General features: G+C 35.4%; 1 protein-coding gene across 15 annotated transcripts in view; it reads right to left on the minus strand.

The window, feature by feature from the left end:
• OSBPL8 (oxysterol binding protein like 8) overlaps positions 1-20,084 on the minus strand; it is a 273,463-nt gene that overhangs the window by 15,160 nt on the left and 238,219 nt on the right. For all 15 annotated transcript variants that reach the window (XM_058308448.2, XM_071218964.1, XM_071218962.1 and 12 more), the window contains 4 exons: positions 14,732-14,830; positions 12,822-12,919; positions 11,076-11,165; positions 8,690-8,826 (listed from right to left, as the gene is read on the minus strand). In XM_058308448.2, coding sequence (XP_058164431.1) covers positions 8,690-8,826; positions 11,076-11,165; positions 12,822-12,919; positions 14,732-14,830 — 424 coding nt within the window. The remainder of the gene's footprint in view (positions 1-8,689; positions 8,827-11,075; positions 11,166-12,821; positions 12,920-14,731; positions 14,831-20,084) is intronic.

The raw sequence follows: 20,084 nt of genomic DNA on the forward strand, positions 1-20,084 counted from the left end.
CTGATATTGGAAGAAGCTGTGGGACCACAAAGCCTTAAGAGGAAGAGGAAGTCTGGAACCTCGCAGATGTTGGCAGCCATCTTGCTTCAATATGTGGCAAGACTTTGGTGAGGGAAGTAACTTATGCTTCATGGCCTGGTAAGTGTAATCTTCTGCCCCAAGTAATTACCCTTTATAAAACCCCACAGATTTCTAGTATTTTGCATTAGCAGCCCTTTGGCTGACTAATACAGTGGCCGTATTCCAGAGACAACAGAGTAAACCTATGTGCATACTGCAGTGCCCATGTGTTGGTGTCAATCTATTGGGTGGCAGCCTAAAAGCCTGAACCAGGAAACCTCTTTCTGGCTCACCCTTCCATCTTTGCCCTGCAGGTAGTAGCATCTTGCAGATAGCTCAAAGTGTAAGAAACAAGTCAGAGTTTCTTGCAGCAAAGGATTCCTGGCTTTAAGACATAACAACAGAACACCCTGAGGCAGGAAAAACTATATTTCATAGTGAGTAGAAGGGGCTAATGATTTCCTGTACACAAGGGAATTCTTTTTTTTTTTTAATTTTTTTATTTTTTTATTGACTTTGTAATAATATTACATTAAAAATATATATGTGAGGTCCCATTCAACCCCACCCCCCCACCCCCCCTCTCCCCCCCCAAGAACACTCGTTCCCATCATCATGACACATCCATTGGATTTGGTAAGTACATCTTTGGGCACCTCTGCACCTCATAGACAATGGTTCACATCATGGCCCATACTCTCCTCCATTCCATCCAGTGGGCCCTGTGAGGATTTACAATGTCCGGTGATTACCTCTGAAGCACCATCCAGGGCAGCTCCATGTCCCAAAGACGCCTCCACCTCTCATCTCTTCCTGCTTTTCCCCATACCCATCGTCCACCATGTCCACTTTTCCCAATCCAATGCCACCTCTTCTATGTGGACATTGGATTGGTTGTGTCCATTGCACCTCTATGTCAAGAGGAGGCTCAGATTCCACATGGATGCTGGATGCAATCCTCCCATTTTCAGTTGTAATCACTCTAGGCTCCAAGGTGTGGTGGTTGTCCTTCTTCAACTCCATCTTAGCTGAGTGTGGTAAGTCCAATAGATCAGATTGTAGGTGCTGGAGTCTCACAAGGGAATTCTTAAGGACATGAGCCAGCCCCAGAAAAGACATATATTGAGAAAAGGTAGAGAGGACTCTGTACTTTCATTTCATATCAGGCAGATCTTCCTGATAGGAGGGCTAAGCTCTGAAGGAGAGCACTAGCCAGCACAGAGCCAATTTGCAAAGACTGTGAAAGGGTTTTTTTTTTTTTTCTTAAAAGATTTATTTATTTATTTTCCCCTCTTTCCCTCCTCCTGCCCTGCTGTTTTTGTTGTCTATGTTGTCTTCTCTTCTCAATTTCCCTCCTCTAGGATTCACCAGGATTTGATCCTGGAGACTTCTGATAGGGAGAGAGGTTCCCTGTCAACTGCGCCACCTCAGTTCCTGGTTTCTGCTGTGCTTTACCTTGACTCTCCCCTTGTCTCTCTTTTGATGTGTCATCATCTTGCTGCATGACTCACTTGCATGGGGTACTGGCTCACCATGCGGGCACTCATGTGGGAACTGGCTTGCCACACAGGCACACTTTCTCTTCTTCTTTTTCACCAGGAGGCCCAAGGGATCAAACCCAGGTCCTCCCATATGGTAGGCAGAAGCTCTATCACTTGAGCCATATCCACGTCCTTGTGAAAGGTGTTTTTTAAATTGCTTTGGTTCTTTATGTTAGCTCCTTCACTAATGGATGTAAACTTAAAGAATAGACAGCTCAGGGGATATTAAAATATTAAAATTTACAGTGTGCAACAAAAGATTAAAAAACAAGGAAACAAAAAATGATGGCCCATCCAAAGGAACAAGATAAAAATCTAGAAACCATCAATAAAGAAGTCCAGACTTTGGACATATTGAACAAAGACTTAAAAAATATCCTCAATATGCTCAGGGGGATAAAGGAAAACATGGAGAAATAATAAAGATATCAAGAAAATGATGAATGAACAATATGAGAATCTCAATAGAGACAGAAAAATTTTTTATAGGAACCAACCATAAATACAGGAATTGAAGACTACAATAACTGAAATAATAACAATAAATGAAAAATTCCCTAGATGGTTTCAACAGCAGATTGTAGCTGGAGAAGAAAGAATCAATGAACTTGAAGACAAGACATGTGAAATGATTCATACTAAGGGGCAGAAAGAACATAGGATGAAAAGGTGATCAAAGTTAAAGACACTTGTGGGACACCATTTAGCATAACAATATACACATGATAGGAGTCCAAGAAGGAGAACAAAGAGAGAAAGAGTCAAAAGGATTATTCAAAGACACAATGGCAGAAAACTTTCCCAATTTAATGAAAGATATAAATACACATATTTAAGAAGCCCAACAAACTCCAAACAGGATAAACTTGAAGGCAAACAATCCCAGACACACAGTAATCAAACTGTCAAATGTAAAGGACAAGGAGAGAGTTGTGAAAGCTGCAAGAGAAAAAGAACAAGTTATGTGCAAGGGAATCCCAATAAAATTAAGTACCAATTTCTCATCAGAAACCATGGAGGGGGAAACAGATATGGCCCAAGCAATATGGGAGGTCTAGGGTTCAGTTCCCAGGGCCTCCTGGTGAAAGGCAAGCTGACTCATGTGGCAAGATGGCCTGAGTGGAGAGCTGGCCTAAGTGGAGTGCTGACCCATGCAGAGAGCTGACCTGTGCAGGAGTGCTGGCCTGTGCAGGAGAGCTGACCTGCACAGGAGAGCTGGCTCATGCAGAAAGCTGGTGCAGCAAGATGACACAACAAAAAGAGACAAAGAGGAGAGACAATGAGAGACATAGCAGGCCAGGGAGCTGAAGTGGTACAAAAGATTCAGTGCTTCTCTCCCACCCTGGAAGGTCCCAGGATCTGGTGCTGCCTAAGAGAAGACAAGTTGACACAGAAGAACACACAGATATCAGACAGTACAAAACAATGGGGCAGGGGAGAGAGGAATAAATAAATAAAATATCTTTAATAATAATAAAAAAGACGCCATGGAGGTAAGAGGCAATGGAATGCAATATTTAAAGTGCTGAAAGAAAATAAATGTCAACCAAGAATTTTATATTATATCTGGTATGACTGTCTTTCAAAAATGACAGAGAGATTAAGACATTCCCAGATAAACAAAAGCTGAGGGAATTGATCACCACTAGACTTGCCTACATCAGTGCTAAAGAGAGCACTTCAAACTGGAAGGAAAAGACACTAGACAGTGCATTGAAGCAGCATAAAGAAATAAAGACACCTGGTATAGGTAATCAAATGGCTAATTATAAATGTTAGTACACTATTGTATTTTTTGGTATATAATGTTACTTTTTACTTCTTACAGTTCCTATAATGCAAATGCATGAAAAGTAATGGTAAATCTATGGTTTCATAAATAATTTACAAGGGTATAATTTGTAACAGGTACAACAAAAAAGTGGGACAGAGAGGTAAAGGAACAGTGTTTGTGTATGCTACTGCAGTTAAGCTTGTAACAAAGAAACATGATTGTTATAGGTTTAGGATGTTAAATTTAAGCCCCATGGTAACCGCCCCCCCCCCAAAAAAAAAAAAATTGAAAAATATATACAGAAAAAAGAACTGGTTCAAACTGGTATACTACCAAAAAAAAAAAAATCTAACAAATATGAAGTAGGCAATAATGGTAAAACTGAGTGACAAAGATGGTATAATACTTGTAAAGACCAAATAGCAAAATGCCAGAAGAAAGTCCTATATTATCAGTAGTTACTTTAAATGTAAATGAATTAAACACTCCAGTCATAAGGCAGAGATTGGCAGGAGGATAAAAGAGCATGAACTAACTGTATTCTGTTTATAAGAGGCTTATCTTAAATTCAAAGATATAAGTAAGTTGAAAATGAAAGGATTGAAAAAGTATACTATAAAATAGCAAATAAAACAGACCTGAGGTAGCTATACTAATATCAGATAAAAGAGACTCTATTAAATAAACAAGTTTTACAAGGGTCAAAGAAGGGCAGTAATACTGATAAAGAGGTCAATTCAACAAGAAGACATACGATAATAAATATATATATATACCTAAAAGCAAAGCCCCAAATCATATAAAGCAAATCTTGACAAGATTGAGAAATCCTGGTAAGACTGAAAAATAGATGGTTCCATATAACAGACTTTAATACACCACTTTCAACAGAGGTGTATTAGTGTAAATAGTTTATTTACAGAAGTAAATAAAGAAATAGAAGACTGAATGAGACTATGTACCAATAGCTCTACTACACATATGTGGCATACTTCACCCAATAGCTGGTACACATGGGTTATTTTCCAGATAGAACATATATTAGGTCACAAAACAAGGCTTAATAAATTAAGAAATATTGAAATAATAAAATGTACCTTCTCCTATCAGAAGGGAATGAAGCTAGAAATCTATAACAAAGGGAGCACTGGAAAACCCAGAAATATGTATAAACTAAAAAATATACTCTTAAACAACCAATAGGTTAAAGAAAAAGTCACAAGGGAAATTAGGAAGGATCTTGAGGCAAATGAAAACAAAAATACAACATACAAAAACATGTGGGAGGCAGGAAAGACAGTGTTGTGAGGGAAAATGATAGCTCTAAATTCTTACATTAGGAAAAAAAACCTATTATCAGTGACCTAATTCAAAACAGTAGAATCTAAAGGAAAAAAAATAAATAAATAAAAGAAGAGCCAATTAAAGTGAGCAGAATGAAAGAAGTAACTAAGATTAGAGCAGAGTTTAATGAAAAGGGAAAAAACAATAGAGGGAAGTAATGAAACAAAGTTGTTTCTTTGCCTACATTGACTCATTAAGAAATAGAAGATTTCAACAGATCAATAACAAGAGACTGAACCAGTAATCAGAAACTTCCCAACAAAGAAAAGCCCAGGACCAGATGGCTTCACTGGTGACTTTTATCCAATACTCCAAAAGAATAACATCAATCCTGCTCAAGTTCCTCCAAATCACTGAATAGGAGGGGAACACTTCCTAATTCATTCTTTGAGGCTAACATCATTCTAATACCAAAAAGCCAGATGAAGATACTACAAGAAAAAATATTAGAGATCGATATCCTTTATTAATATGCATGCAAAAATCCTCAACAAAATTCTAGCAAATAGAATCCAATAGCACATTAAAAGAATTATACACCATCATCAAGTGAGATTTATCATAGGCATGCAAGAGTTCATTATTAGAAATTCAATTAATTTAACACATCACATTCATAGAATGAAGGAAAAAACCCACACTATCATCTTAACTGGTGCATAAAAGGCATTCGACAAAATCTAGCACCCATTCTTGAGAAAAACACAACATTAAGAATAGAAGGGAACTTCCTCAACATGATAAAGGGCATTAATGAAAAATCTACACTAAACATCATACTCAAGGGGAAATACTGAATGCTTTCTCACTAAGATCAGGAAGAATATAAGGAAGTTCACTGTTACCACATTATTCAACACTGTACTAGCCTGAGGAATTAGGCAAGAAAAATAAAAGGCATCCAATTTGGAAAAGAAGAAGCAAAACTTTCCCTATGTGCAGATGACATGAATCAGTATGTAGAAAATCCTGAAAAATCCACAACAAAGCTACTAGGATAAATGAATTTAGCAAATTGATGGGTACAAGATGAAAATGCAAAAATCAGGAGTGCTGTAATACGGTAGTAATGAAGAGTGTGAAGAAGAAATCAAGAAAAATTTCCATTCACAATAGCAATGAAAACAATCAAATATCTAAGGAATAAATTTAACCAAGGATGTAAACGACATATACACAGATCACTATAAAACACTGCTAAAAGAAATCAAAGAAGATATACATAAACAGAAGGACATTCTGTGTTCATAATCTTGAAGACTAAATATTATTTAAGATGTCAATTCTACCCGGAGTAATTTACAGATTCAAGGCAATACCAATCAAAATTTCAATAGCCTTCTTTGCAGATATGAAAAAGCCAATCATCAAATTTATAAGGAAGGGTTAAGGGGGCCTTGATTAGCCAAAACTATCCTGAAAAAGAATGAAGTTGAGGCAAAATTCTTGATTTTAAATTTTATTACAAATATATAATAATCAAAACAGCAAGGTACTGACACAAAGAAAGATATATAGACCAATGGAATCAAACTGAGAGTTCAGAAATAAACCCTCAAATGTATAGTCAACTGATATTTGACATGAATGGGGAAAGAATAGTCTATTCAATAAATGGTATTTATAAAACTAGATATGTATATGCAAAAGAACGAAGGTGGACCCCTATCTCACACCATATACAAAATTTACTCAACATGAATCAAAGACCTAAATATCAGAAGCAAGACAGCAAAACTCCTAGAAGTAAACAGGGAAGTATCTTCAGGACCTTTATTAGTCAATGGTTCCATTTTAGACTTTGAACCCAAAGCACAATCAACGAAAGAATAAACAAATAGGACCTGAACAAAACAAAAATTTTTGTGCAAAGAACTTTATCATGAAAGTAAAAAGATAACCTATAGAATGGGAGAACATATTTGGTAAATACATGTCCCATAAGGGTTTTTTTTTTTTTTCTGTTGGCTCCAAACGAATGGAAGATGATTTACTTCTGGGAGACAGAGGACACAACACAATTTCTTGAGTACTAAGTATGACACTTATCCTTGAAAAACTGAAAATTATTGGATACAATAGGTTCTAAGGGTAGGATTTTACAGGACATTATATATTTTGCCAAAATCTATAAAATTTTATGGTACAAAGTGTAAACCATAATGTAAACTAATGACCATGGTAGCAATGCTTCAATATTTTTTCATCAATTGCAACAAATGTACCACACTCATATAAGATGGTTCCCATAAGGGTTTAACATCCAGAATATATAAAGAAATCATACAACTCAACAACCAAAAGACAGACAACCCAATTGGACAAAAGCCTTGGACATATATTTCTCCAAAGAAGATATATAAATGGCCAATGAACACATAAAAAGTGCTCAATATCACTATCCATTAGGGAAATGCAAATCAAAATTACAATGAGATACTGTTTCACATCTACTAGACTGGCTACTAGTATTACAAAAAGAAAAAAGAAAATAAGTGTTGCAGAGGATGTGGAGAATTAGGTACACTCATTCATTTGTTGGTGGGAATATAAAATGGTACAGGTGCTGTGGAAGACAGTTTGGCAATTCCTCAGAAAGTTAAGTATAGAATCAATGCACACCCAGAAATCTCACTTCTATGTATTTACCTCAATGAAATGAAAGCAGGGACTCAAACAGATATTTGTGCAGTGATGTTCACAGAGGCATTATTTATAATTGCCAAAAGGTGGAAGCAATTCAAGTGTCCCATCAACTGATGAATGGATAAACAATGTGGTATACACATACAATGGGATACTATTCAGTCATAAAAAGGAATGAATTCTGATACATGTAACAACTTGGATGAACCCTGAAGACATCATGCTGAGTGAAATAAGTCAGACACATAAGACACACATTGTATGATCTCACTGACATTGATGTGGGCTATGGGTGGGAGGTTCTTTGTCTCTTTAGAGATAACCTAAGCTGTCTGACTTGTAGGTGTGAAACAGTAAGAGGCTGCGGTCCAGCCCTTGGTGACAATGGCAATGACTCCAGTCCCAGGAAACAGTTTAACAATGCAAGGTCTATAAACTTTAAGTATTTAGGGGAAATGCAAACCAAATATGCTAAAAGCTTATCTAGAATGTATGAAGTCCATGCTAAAAGCTTACCTAAGATGTGGAAGATATATATGCTAATTCAAGCCTATTGAGAACTGAAATAAAGGGACCATTTAACCTTTCCTCTCTGTATAAAAAATTTGAAAGTCTTGTTTGGGGCTCGGGTTTGAAACAGAAAGCTCCCAAGTCCGGCTGGTCGTCAATAAACCATTTTTCCTTCTCAAAATCATTCCTGAGTCCAGGCCTCTCTATATGCAAATAATTAAACCTCTCTCAAATTCTACAACATCATGAAATATTTACAATAAGCAAATTAATAGAGTAAAAAAGAGAATATAGGTCATTAGGAGGTGGGATATGACTAGGGTACAGATTTTCGGTTTGCAACATTGGAGAAGTTTTGGTAATGCATAGTGGGGATGGTAGCACAACACTGTGAATGTAATGAACACCACTGAATTACATATTTGAATGTGGTTAAAAGGGAAAATTTTAAATTGTATACAACTAGAATAAAAGTTTTTAAAAAGTAGTGTTCAACATAATGACTCCCAATGTAAACTATGGACTATAGTTAATAGTATAATAACAATAATAGTTTCATCAATTACAACAAAAATACCACACTAATGTACAGTGTAAATATAAGAGAAATTGTGTATGTGTGTGTGGGGGATGTGGAAACTATAATTTTCTGCATGAACCTATAACTTCTTTAAAAACAAATAAAGTATATTTAATTATTATATATAACTATATATATATTTGATATTTAAAAACAGAAAAATGACCACACTATTAAGATATCAAAAAATAATTTTTAATCTTTATGAAGTTAGCTGAAAAATGGTATACTTACTTCTCAGATTCAAAATCTCCCTGCTCTTCAAATTTTACAGTGTGCCTTATTAATCTCCATTGCTTAATGTCAGGTGTTGGATTCCAGAAAACCTCTGAATTATCAGTCTTTTTATCATTAATAAAGACTTCACTATCCTATATTTAAGGAAATTAAAAATTAATGTAAAGGATCTTCCTAATTTAGAAAGGGATTATATAGTATAATAATATTAATAATTCTTTCCGCTATTTAATTGTGTGCAGTTAAACATTTTTTTAAAAACCAAATATAACTAGCACTTTTCCAGAAGACTCTAATTTGTCATTTTTATAAAGACATTCCTTAAGATTAAACAAGTAATAGTACTCACTTTTAAAAAATTGACTGAAAGTTATGAGATTTCACAAGTCTTACTTAACAAATAAATTTCAAACAATTACATGCAAAGTCTCAACAATCATCTCACTAACAAAGAAGAGCATAGTATTTGCTGCAGCTGCAATGGGATACTTTTCACTATCTTCCTACTCATTATATAGAGAGAAAACTGAAAGATTCTTTCTCAGCACTAAAAATTTGAGCACAATCTTATATATTTCATTTTCAAAAAAGATGTTTTTATCTTTTCTCCAAATAACATTTCTATAGTAGTCAATTAATTAAAAAATTGTTAGAGAGCATATCTGGCCTCTCAGCTGAGTCCTTAGATCTCGTTTCATTTTCTCCATCATTTTCCTTATCATTTTTGTTTCTTATAATGCAAAATAGGTACTCAGTATTCACAGTGAGCGTGCATAATCCTTTTTATTAATTTAAGCTTCTCTTAACAAAATTATATGAGTGTGAACTTAGGTCAGCAGAAAAGTCTATAAAAGCCATTGCTCTCATATACCACAATTTCCTTTCCATAGTCCTCAAAAGGAAATATAACTCTAACTGCAACTATGCCCTTCTTTCTAAATGAAGGACAGTATGGTACGGTGGGTAAGAGCATAGGCCCTGGAGCCAGAGTGTCTGGGTTGGAATTGTGGATCCACCACTTACTTAAACTCTCTGTTCCTCAAGTTCCTCCTCACTAAAATGGAAATAGTAATAGTACTACCTCATAGGTTTATATTAAATATTAAATGAGTTAGTATAAGTAATGTTTTTAAAAAATGCAGTACATAGTAAGTAATAAGGTTTGGCTAATTTTACTGTTTTAAGTTTTGGAAAGAGAAAGTATGTAAACTAAATATTTTCTAATTGTATATTAACTACCATTTCGAGGTCCACAGGATGGAGGAATAGAGTATGGATTAGAGTGGACTTACTGATATTCTATTCGTGAACTATTGTGATTAGTAATCGAAGAAAATTTGGCATTGCTGTAGAGAAAGTGGCCATGGTGACTGCTGGGGGTAGGGAGTGGGAGGAAGAGATGAGATGTGGGGGTGTTTTTGGGACTTGGAGTTGTCCTGGGTGGTGTTGCAGGAACAGTTACCAGACATTGTATGTCCTCCCATGGCCCACTGGGTGGACTGTGGGAGAGTGTGGGCTATGATGTGGACCACTGACCATGAGGTACAGCCGTGCTCAGAGATGTATTCACCAAATGCAATGAATGTCTCATGATGATAGAGGAGATTGTTGTTATGGGGGGAGGAGTGGGGTGAGGGGGTCGGGGGGTATATGGGGACCTCATATTTTTTTAATGTAATATTAAAAAAATAAAGACAAAAAAATAATTAAAAAAAAAAAAAAAAAGATTTGGGCTCCTTTTGCTCTCATGTGGTAAGCCCAAACATAGGAAGCTAAGGTCTGATATGTGGTAGTTCAACAGAAACATTAGATGTTCAGGCTCCTAATACATCATTCTCTAAATCTTTAGGATAGAGCCCTCTTTGTTGTGCTTTCAGGATACAGACAGCAGGGCTGTGTTGTTCAAGAGGCTAAAGGTGCTTGCTTACTAAAATCCCCTCTTTACAAAGAGTTTTCCTGGAAACTCCATTCAGCAACTTCTGCTTTTATATCATAGCCTAGAACTGAGTTGCATAGACACTGCTATCTGCAATGAATGCTAAGCATTGTCATTTTAAAATCACATCCCTTAAATCAAGGAAAAGGGAAGAATGGTTATTGTGAAAGGAACAGTATGTGCTGTATCACTGAGCTTCATCATAGAAAAATAAGAGAGAAAATAACTATATCTTAAACACATGCATGCATGTACCTGATATACAGTGAATGCTTTAATAAATATTAATGTAATAGGATGGATCACACACAAAAAATACCTGTTATTAAGCTGAAGTTTATGTTTAAGCAATGGAATACAAGTGCTTCTAATTTTAAAACGTGGCTGTTATTTTTTCCCCACAGAATAAATTAATATATTTTTAAACTAGTATATAAAAATACTTACCCAATGGCCTTCCAAAGTAGCTAGGACTTCTTTTCCCAATTTAAGTTTCCCTGATATTTGATTAACACAATCACTACTACCTAGAAATGGCTTTTAAAAGAGAAAATTTTAAAGGAATGTTTTAATTTTAACTTATATTTACATACAATGTGGACAAAAAATTTTAAAAAGCAATTTTATAGTTACAGCACTCTTAAATTTATATATAGTACACAAAAGGTAAAATACTGACTCAAATTTTAGTCAGAAATGTTAACAAAAAACAAATTTTGAATATGTTGCATGTTGCAGTAGGAAAAATAGGTAACAACAAACTATGCGAAGTCCAAATAAATAAACATGATCTTTATTAATTACAGCGTATATATAACTGAATCACATTCTGCACTCTCTCAGGTTTCTCCCCTGACCCTTAAAACTGTACCCTATTAATGTGGTAACATTTTTAAGCAATTACAATTTGGTAAACCTGAGAGATTTAACTAATCTACTTAGAGGAAAGAATAACCCCTCCGCCTCAAAACAAAACAAAGTAAAACAATACCAAAGTCAAAATAAAATAAAGTTAAATAAAATTAGAAGGAATATGCTTTGAATTACTAAATTGCCTAACTGATGCTTCTCCTTAAAGACAGTATTTTGATGTTCCAATCTAACCCTTAATGGTGTCATAAATTACTTAAGACCTCTGTTCATGACTCTCAAACCCTATCATCATAGAAGCAATAATGTGCTAAGATTAAAAAAATACCAAACAAAGGAAATTGCATCAAATGGTACTTAAAAGAGATCGTTTGTTAGAGCAAAGCTGCTGATCAGCTGGCTAGCAATGCAGAAACAATTTAGTAAGAAATATTGAATAGTTCAGAAAAATATTTTTATTGGAACATAATGCACTGTCCCACACCAACAATTAATATTGTTTTCCAATGATGCCTTCAACAATACTCTTCCCCCCTACCCCACCCCATATACTTTTCCTCAATGAGACCATGCCAGCTTCCCATTGAGAAGTAGGGTCTATTTCCCTGCTCTTTGAATCTGGATGGGTTTATAATTCTTCAATTAAGAGAGGATGGTGGAAGTGATTTTTAAAACGAGGTCATGAAAGGCAAGACAGCTTTTGCCTTGCTCACTGGCACACTGGTGATGCCATGAGATGCCATGTAAAAGTAGTTCAATTACCTTGAGGCTATGTTGTGAGGGAACCAAGCCACATGAAAGGCCATATATAGAGGTACTCAGATCGGCATATCTAGTCTTTGAATCATTCAGTTCAGACACCAGACATGCAAATGATGAGCCTTCAAATGATTCCAGCCCCCAGGTGTGGAGTCACCCTTAGCTTGCAAGTCTTCCTAAGGCCCGAGAGATTATGTAGCTGAAACAAGTCATCCCCAATAAGCCCTATCCAAATTACTGGTCCAAAGAACCCATGAGAATCAAAACAGCTGTTTTTAAGACCATAAGTTTTAGTGTAATTTGTTATGCAAAAATAGTTTCTACTACAATACAACTCTGTCTTAGCATACACATCTAGAACTCATTGACTGAGTTTTAGTATTTTGTAAAGCAATGCTTAAATTATTGAGAAATTTCTATCCAATTACTTCTTAAATATTTTTGACCTAATATGAATTTTATATTCCTATTTAGCACTTAACTGAGAACTAAACAGTGCTCTTTGTTCAATACTTATAGCATAGCTTCCCTTTAATTAGGTGATTCCTATCAATCTCTACTAACCTTTAGTTTGAATTCAAGTATTGCACTGTAACCGGTTTTTTGACAAGTAATATTGACTGTTCCCCCAAGTTCCAGTGTCATTGTGCCATAAAGAATTCCTAAAGGAAAAAAAAATTGGCAAAAGATTGAAAAGAGAAGGACACTGACTAATGAAAAGCTTAAGCTTTGTAACTTAATCTCCTCCTAGGAGAAACTTATGATTCAAAGGCATTCTGTTTACTCAATAAAAATCTACATACAGACAGGAAGTTAGTTCTGTAAGTTATTGACATAAGTAAAACAAACAAAAATTTGAAAGTAGATTTTGTGATTAAATGTTAGGGGAAATTCTGGGTTTAACAAAGTCAAACAGGTTGTGTGTGTGTGTGCAGTTAGGTAGTTGGACTAAGCTGTTGAGGCAGACTTTGGTACACAAATGCAAAATGTTAATGTCCAAGAAGGAAACAAAAATTTAATTAAAAAAATTAAAATTTAATTTTAAAAAGAGGTAACAGTATGCAATGTTTCCCATACTTAATTGGCTACATAACTCTTTACTTGTAAAACACTTTATTGGAAAAGTGATTTGGGGAACACAACTTGGGAAAATGCAGATAGATATAAAGGTGGAGAACTTGATAAAAATAATCATTATTTCCTACTGTCCTTCACGAAAAGTTATAATCTCTTTTTTTCATGCAATAAAATCATTGCTATAACATTTTATTTCTGTTGTTAGTTGGGCATGACATGGGTATCTAAATCAAAATATCATTTGACTCCAAATAATACAAAATTTAAAAAAAAATTCTTATCAATTAAATTAATAAATTTAGATATTTTACCTTCATGTCTATTTCAATAACCATATAAGAAACTACGAATTACCTAGCCTGAGGCTACAAGTTTGCCACTCTTTTACACCTAGTTCTAGGTGGGTATATGTTATGGTAGATGGTAGTCAGAAAGCCTGGATTTTAGTGTCAGCCTTCTTACTTAACTAATTGGACTGGCTTTGGATAAGTTTCTTAACCATTCCAGTTTTTTCATATGTGAAATGAGGCCATACTATATAATTTCTGTGTTCTCACGAATCAGTTCCTAAAATAGATTATAAACCAAAAAGTTATTTGTAAGAAATGGGCTGGAAAAAGGGAACAAATTATGACCAAGCTGAATAATTAAACTGTTACTATAGCATAGTAGTTAAAAGTACAGACTGTAGAAGTAGACTGCCTGGGTTCAGATCACAATTTCACATCCTAGCTGTGTGACCTCAGGCAAATTAACTTAACTGCTATTTACCTCACTTTCCTCATCTGTAAAACAGATAATAAAATTACCTATTTTATAGGGCTACTGAAATGATTAAATTAGTTTACAATTGTGAAGTGCATAGAATGATTGTGTGCCTGTACTGTAGTATATTATATGACTTCAGACCTTTAACTGTACCTTAAATAATGAGGGAATAAAGCATAATTCATTAACTTTTAAGAAACTGTCAAATGGAAGAAAGAAAATGTTTTAAAGGCTTAGGAAGACTGAATAGTAGTAAGTTAAAATAAAAATGGGTAGGAGTATAAGATGAATCTTAAGGCTTCTGAAATAATGGAAAGTTTTATCAAATTTTAAAACATGAACATAAGGCAAATGAAAAGAAATTCAATTATTATAAATCACTCTCTTCTCTGTAGTCTATATGTTTTAGATATAGTCTGAAGTATATATCACAAGAAGTCTGTTTTGGGTGAACTATAGAAATAGTCAGGAAATGACAGCAATAATCTTAAGTATTTGCAAAACAAGGACATTTTCAAACACTATATATGCTGGCTCCATCAATCTCCAAGCATAACAAATTATGGCCATATAAAGTATACTTAAAAAGAAATTAAGGAACATCTAATTCAAGAATGGAAAACATTTACCTTTACAATGAGCATATGGCATTGTCATTACATAATCTTCTCCTCTATTTAAGAAAGTTAATCGTGCTTCTCCCTCTAATATTGCAGATAATGAGTTTCCTGAAACAAATATTGTTTATTAAATTGCACAAAATTAGTTCAAATAATTCAAAACAAAATTTATTCTTACTCCATTACTGTCGTTTAATTGTATTTAGTTGATTTTTTGTAGGGTACCCTTGATTCCCTTTCTCTGTATTTTTTAGTTATATTCTTAGTGGTTATCTTTGTAATAACCATTAACATCTTAAACTAATAACTACTTAGTTCAACTAGTACCAACCTAGTTTCAGCAGAATATAAACTCTTTACTCCTAGATCTCCTTCCTTCCCCCTTTATATTGTTTTTATCTCAGATTACATCCTCATACATTTTATGTCCATTTATATAGATTTTAAATATTTTTTTACATATTTGCCTGATGTCATATGGGGGGAGCAATTATAAAACATGAGTACAATAATACAGGATTTCATATTTACCTATATAGTTACCTTTACCAGTGTTCTTTATTTGTTAGATTGGCTTTGAGTTATTGTGTAGTGTTTTTTATTTGAGCCAGTAGATCTCCCTTTAGTATTTCTTGTAGGGCAGGTCTTCTAGTAATGAACTCTTTCAGCATTTGTTTTCTTGTAAATGTCTTAACTTCTCCATTTTTGAAAGATAATCTTGCCAGATGTAGAATTCTTGGTGCACCGTTTTTGTTCTTTAAAGACTTTAAATATGATATCCCACTGTCTTCTGGCCTCCATGGTTTCTGATAAGAAATCCACAGTTAATCGTATTGGGGATTCCTTGTACAGTATATGACAAGTTGTTTTTCTCTTCCTGTTTTCAAAACCCTCTCTTTGTCTTTGGATTTTGAGAATTATGCTATAATGTGTATTGGTGCAGATCTTTTAGAGCAGGGGTCCATGAGCTTGAATTGAAATAAAAAAAATTATTCTTGTGGAGACGTGTTGGTGTGGGTGTGATATATTTGGTAAATAATACACAGTATAGTGTGGACTTAGTATGAGTTCGTGGTTTTCACCTAACTAGCAAAGGGGTCCATAGAACAAAAAGGGTTAGGAACACTTGTTTTAGAGTCTATACTACTTGGAGTTTGTTGAACTTCATGTATTTCCTCATATTTGGGAAGTTTTCAGTCATTATTTCAAATACTTTTTCTGTCCCCTTTTCTCTCCCTTGTCCTTCTGAGACTCCAATGATATATAGTTGGTATTCTTTATGGTGTCCCACAGATTCCTCAAATCTGTTAATTTTTCTTCATTATTTTTTATTTCTTCTCACACTAAATAATTTTGAGTGTCTTGCCTTCAAGTTTGCTGATCCTTTCTTGTGCTTACTCAAATCTGCTGTTGAATCTCATGAGTTTTTAATTTCAATTACTACTATTTTGCAGCTCCAAAGTTTTTGTTTGGCTCCTTTGTATAATTCCCTTCTCTTTCCTAATTTCCTTTAGTTCTTTGTATATGGATTCCTTTAGCTCACTGAACATATTTAAGATAGCTGATTTAAAGTCTTCGACTAATTGTTCCAATGTATAAGATTCCTCAGGGATAGTTTCTGGCTAATTCTTTCTTTCCTGTGAATGGGCTATATTTTCCTGTTACTTAGTGTGTTTTGTAATTTTTGTTGTTGTTGAGCACTGGATAGTCTTAGCATTATCTTTTTATAATTCGGGAAATCAAGCTCTCCCACTCCTCTGGAATTGCTAGGATTTTTCTTCTTGTTGTTGAGGGCTGGACTCATCAATTTATGACTTGTCCAAAGTATTTTTGTATCTATTCAGGGAATAGAAAGAGAAAAAGAGGGGGAAAAAACCCCAAAACAGTACTATTTTTTTTTTTAAGATTTTTTGTTTATTTCTCTCCCCTCTCCCTCCCCAGTTGCCTGCTCTCTGTGTCCATTCACTGTGTGTTCTTCTGTGACCACTTCCATCATTATCAGTGGCACTGGGAACTGTGTTCCTTTTTGTTGCGTCATCTTGTTGTGTCACCTCTCCATGTGTGCAGTGCCATTCTTGGGCAGGTTGAACTTTCTTTTGTGCTGGGTGGCTCTCCTTACAGGGCTCTCCTTGTGCATAGGGCTCCCCTATGCAGGGGACACCCCTGCATGGCAGGGCACTTCTTGCGCACATCAGCACTGTGCATGGGCCAGCTCCACACAAGGAAGCCCGGGGTTTGAACCGCTGACCTCCCATGTGGTAGGCAGATGCCCTATCCATTGGGCCAAGTCCGCTTCCCCAGTACTACCTCTTTATTACTCCTCTGCTGCTTTTGCCTGAGGGAGGCTTGATCAATGGTTGCCCTCAGAGATAGCCCCTCAGTGATCTGAAGTAGCTGATCAAAAGCTGTGATCAGTGACCAGACCACACATCTCTGGATTGTGGAAGACTGGGTCTTTAGAGCTCACCCTGGCACCGATAGGTTGCACCAGGAGCCTGGACTGTAGTCCCTACTGCTGCCTACCAGGAAGTTGGGGGATGGGGGTTGGCAGCTGCTGCATAGTATTTACCTCTATTTACCAGTTCTTCCTCCAGGTCTTCCGTGGATGCTGCACAGTGTTCCACTAGATTCCAGAGTTCCAAAGTAGTTAATTCAGATAATTCCTGCCAGTTCAATTGTTGTTTTGGTGGAGGGACTAAAACCTGGAACTTTCTACTCCTCCATCTTCCCACAATCTCTGTCCATATATACTTTAACACAGCAAAATTACATATATCTTTTGTATCCAACTTTATACATGTATCTATATATCATGAAATCATTTTTTAATTATATAGTATTCATAAGCATAATCTGTTTAAAGTAACTGGATTTTCACTTATTTTAAAGGGAATACTTGCTCTGTGTGGAAAATTTGAAAATTCCACAGACAATTGCTCATAATTTCATCATTCAAGTTAATCATAATATCTTGGCATAGATCTTTGTATCTTTTTTCCTATATGTGTATGTATATATATTTTAAAGCATAGTTGGGTTTCAACTGCATTCACTATTTGTGTTCTGTGTTTTACTCAAAATTGTATCATAAGTCATTTCAAAGTTTACCGTATATGAGAATATTGTAAAAAAATATATTCCTAAACCAAGTAATTTTGATTTTGTAAGTTAGAATTGGGATTCGCAATTCCAAAATTTTAACTAATAAGTGATTGTGAAATTGTTGGGTCATGGATACCACTTAAAAAGCTATGAGAAGTTCTTTCAAATGATGACAAATTTTTCAGCCCATAAAGAAATGGTTAAATTATAATCTTATTTCATTCCATACACACTATTATACATAGAAATCCCAGGCAAATTAAAGAGCAGTGGAAGCCTAAAAGTATGAAAATACATAAGTGTATTACTACATAAACTGAAGTGAGAAAGGGTTTTCTAACCATGACAACAAAAGCAAAAACAATAAAAAAGAAAATCAGAGAGTTAACTACTTCAAAGTATCAACAGGCTACTTTTCAAAAGAGTATACTCTGTCTAGATGTATTTATTTTAATTTAAATAAAAAATGAACTACTTCTAGAATAATAATAAACTATCAAAACTGACCTAACAAAAGAAGTTTGTATATGAGCAAACCAATAAACAATGGAGAAATGAGAAAATTATCAAAAAGTACCTCTGTAAAGACTGGATTTAGCAAATTTCTTTCAAAATATAAAGGAATGGGTATCTTTGATGTGCATAAACTGTACTAAAAATTTAAAAAGAAGACCAATTGCTCAAGTCACCCCAAAAAGTGAGTTATATATTCAGTACTCAATTAAAATGTTTACAAGGGTAGAATACACGTCTCATAAGTGTCATTTAAACCATGGCCTGGGAGGGAATAATCCAAATGGGAAATATATGTAACCTTTAGAAGAAAACAATCACTCTCCAAAACAAACATCTTCTGCTCCCCTCAAAGGGGCAAAACAGCCCTAAAACCAAAACAAAGCAAACATCAAAGGAAATAAGAGACATCTTGACGAAACATAAAGACATGTACCAATTTCCTGGATCAACAATTATTGGTAGATTCCTCTGCTACAGACCTCTCTATGGTTCTATTCTACCCTAGGTAATTAGAATTAGAATTTCTGTTTATATATTATTCCTACTTTACTGTAATTGAATTTTTCTAGTTACAGTTTGAAGAATTTTAGTTCAAATTAATTCTTTGATTTTTCTCCATTTAAATATCAGTTAAAAAAGAAAAGCATTTAAGGTTACATATATTTTTCAAGTGTATTCCTTTGGCATCAGCTTCTTGGAATTGTCGGTTTTTGTATTAAGGTTTCCTATTGTCACCATATGTGCCTATTTTTTCTGGTACTTACAGAAGTTTTTATTGATACATTATTTGGTCCAATGTTAAATATCATTATTGATTGACCATGGAGGTATTCTAATTCTATTTATATATATATTCTTTCTTTCCCTATTCAAAGTCTAGAATAGAAAGATTGATGATCCCTCAGGTATACTGAGGTGGAACATAAAAAACTTGGTAGGGCTAAAGTAAAAAAGAAACACAATATGACAAAGGGGCTATAGTGGACAACTGCTATTCTGTTTTTTTTTTTCACAGCACAGGCATTTTTTTTTTTTAAGATTTGTTGGGGGCGCGCCCGCCATTTTGCAGACCGCCCCACACCAGTAGAAAAAATGGCAGGCGGCATGATTCAGCACTGTTTCCCCCTGCTTCCTGCCCTCTCCCCGCCCCTTTTTCCCACGGAGCCCTTTCCAAGCCATATAAGGTCTTGTTCCAGCCCTGACCAATCCCCTTGCAACACGAATGCTTAAGACGCTTATAAGCTTGCTCTGTACAAAAAGAAAAAACGGAAGACAACACACCATGGTGCAGCTCTGAGTGGTTCTTCCCTGCCATCTGCCCACTCCCTCTCTCGGGTGCCCTGTTGTCCTCGTGGTCTCCGTACACCCGCTGGCGGGGCAGGAGAGCACAAAGATTTATTTTTATTTATTTCTCTCCGCTTCCCCCACACCCCAGCTGTCTGTTCTGTGTCCACTCGCTGTATGTTCTTCTGTGTCCACTTCTATTATTTTCAGCGGCACCAGGAATCTCTCTTTTTGTTGCATCATCTTGCTGCATCAGCTCCCCATGTGTGCAGTGCCACTCCTGAGCAGGCTGAACTTTCTTTCACGTTGGCTGGCTCTCCTTACGGAATGCACTCCTTGCACGTGGGGCTCCCCTACGCAGGGGACACCCCTGCGCAGCATGGCACTCCTTGCGTGCATCAGCATTACTTGTGCGCATCAGCACTGCACGTGGGCCAGTTCCACATGGGTCAAGGAGGTC

This window comes from Dasypus novemcinctus, chromosome 12, assembly GCF_030445035.2.
Source record: "Dasypus novemcinctus isolate mDasNov1 chromosome 12, mDasNov1.1.hap2, whole genome shotgun sequence".
Taxonomy (NCBI): domain Eukaryota; kingdom Metazoa; phylum Chordata; class Mammalia; order Cingulata; family Dasypodidae; genus Dasypus; species Dasypus novemcinctus.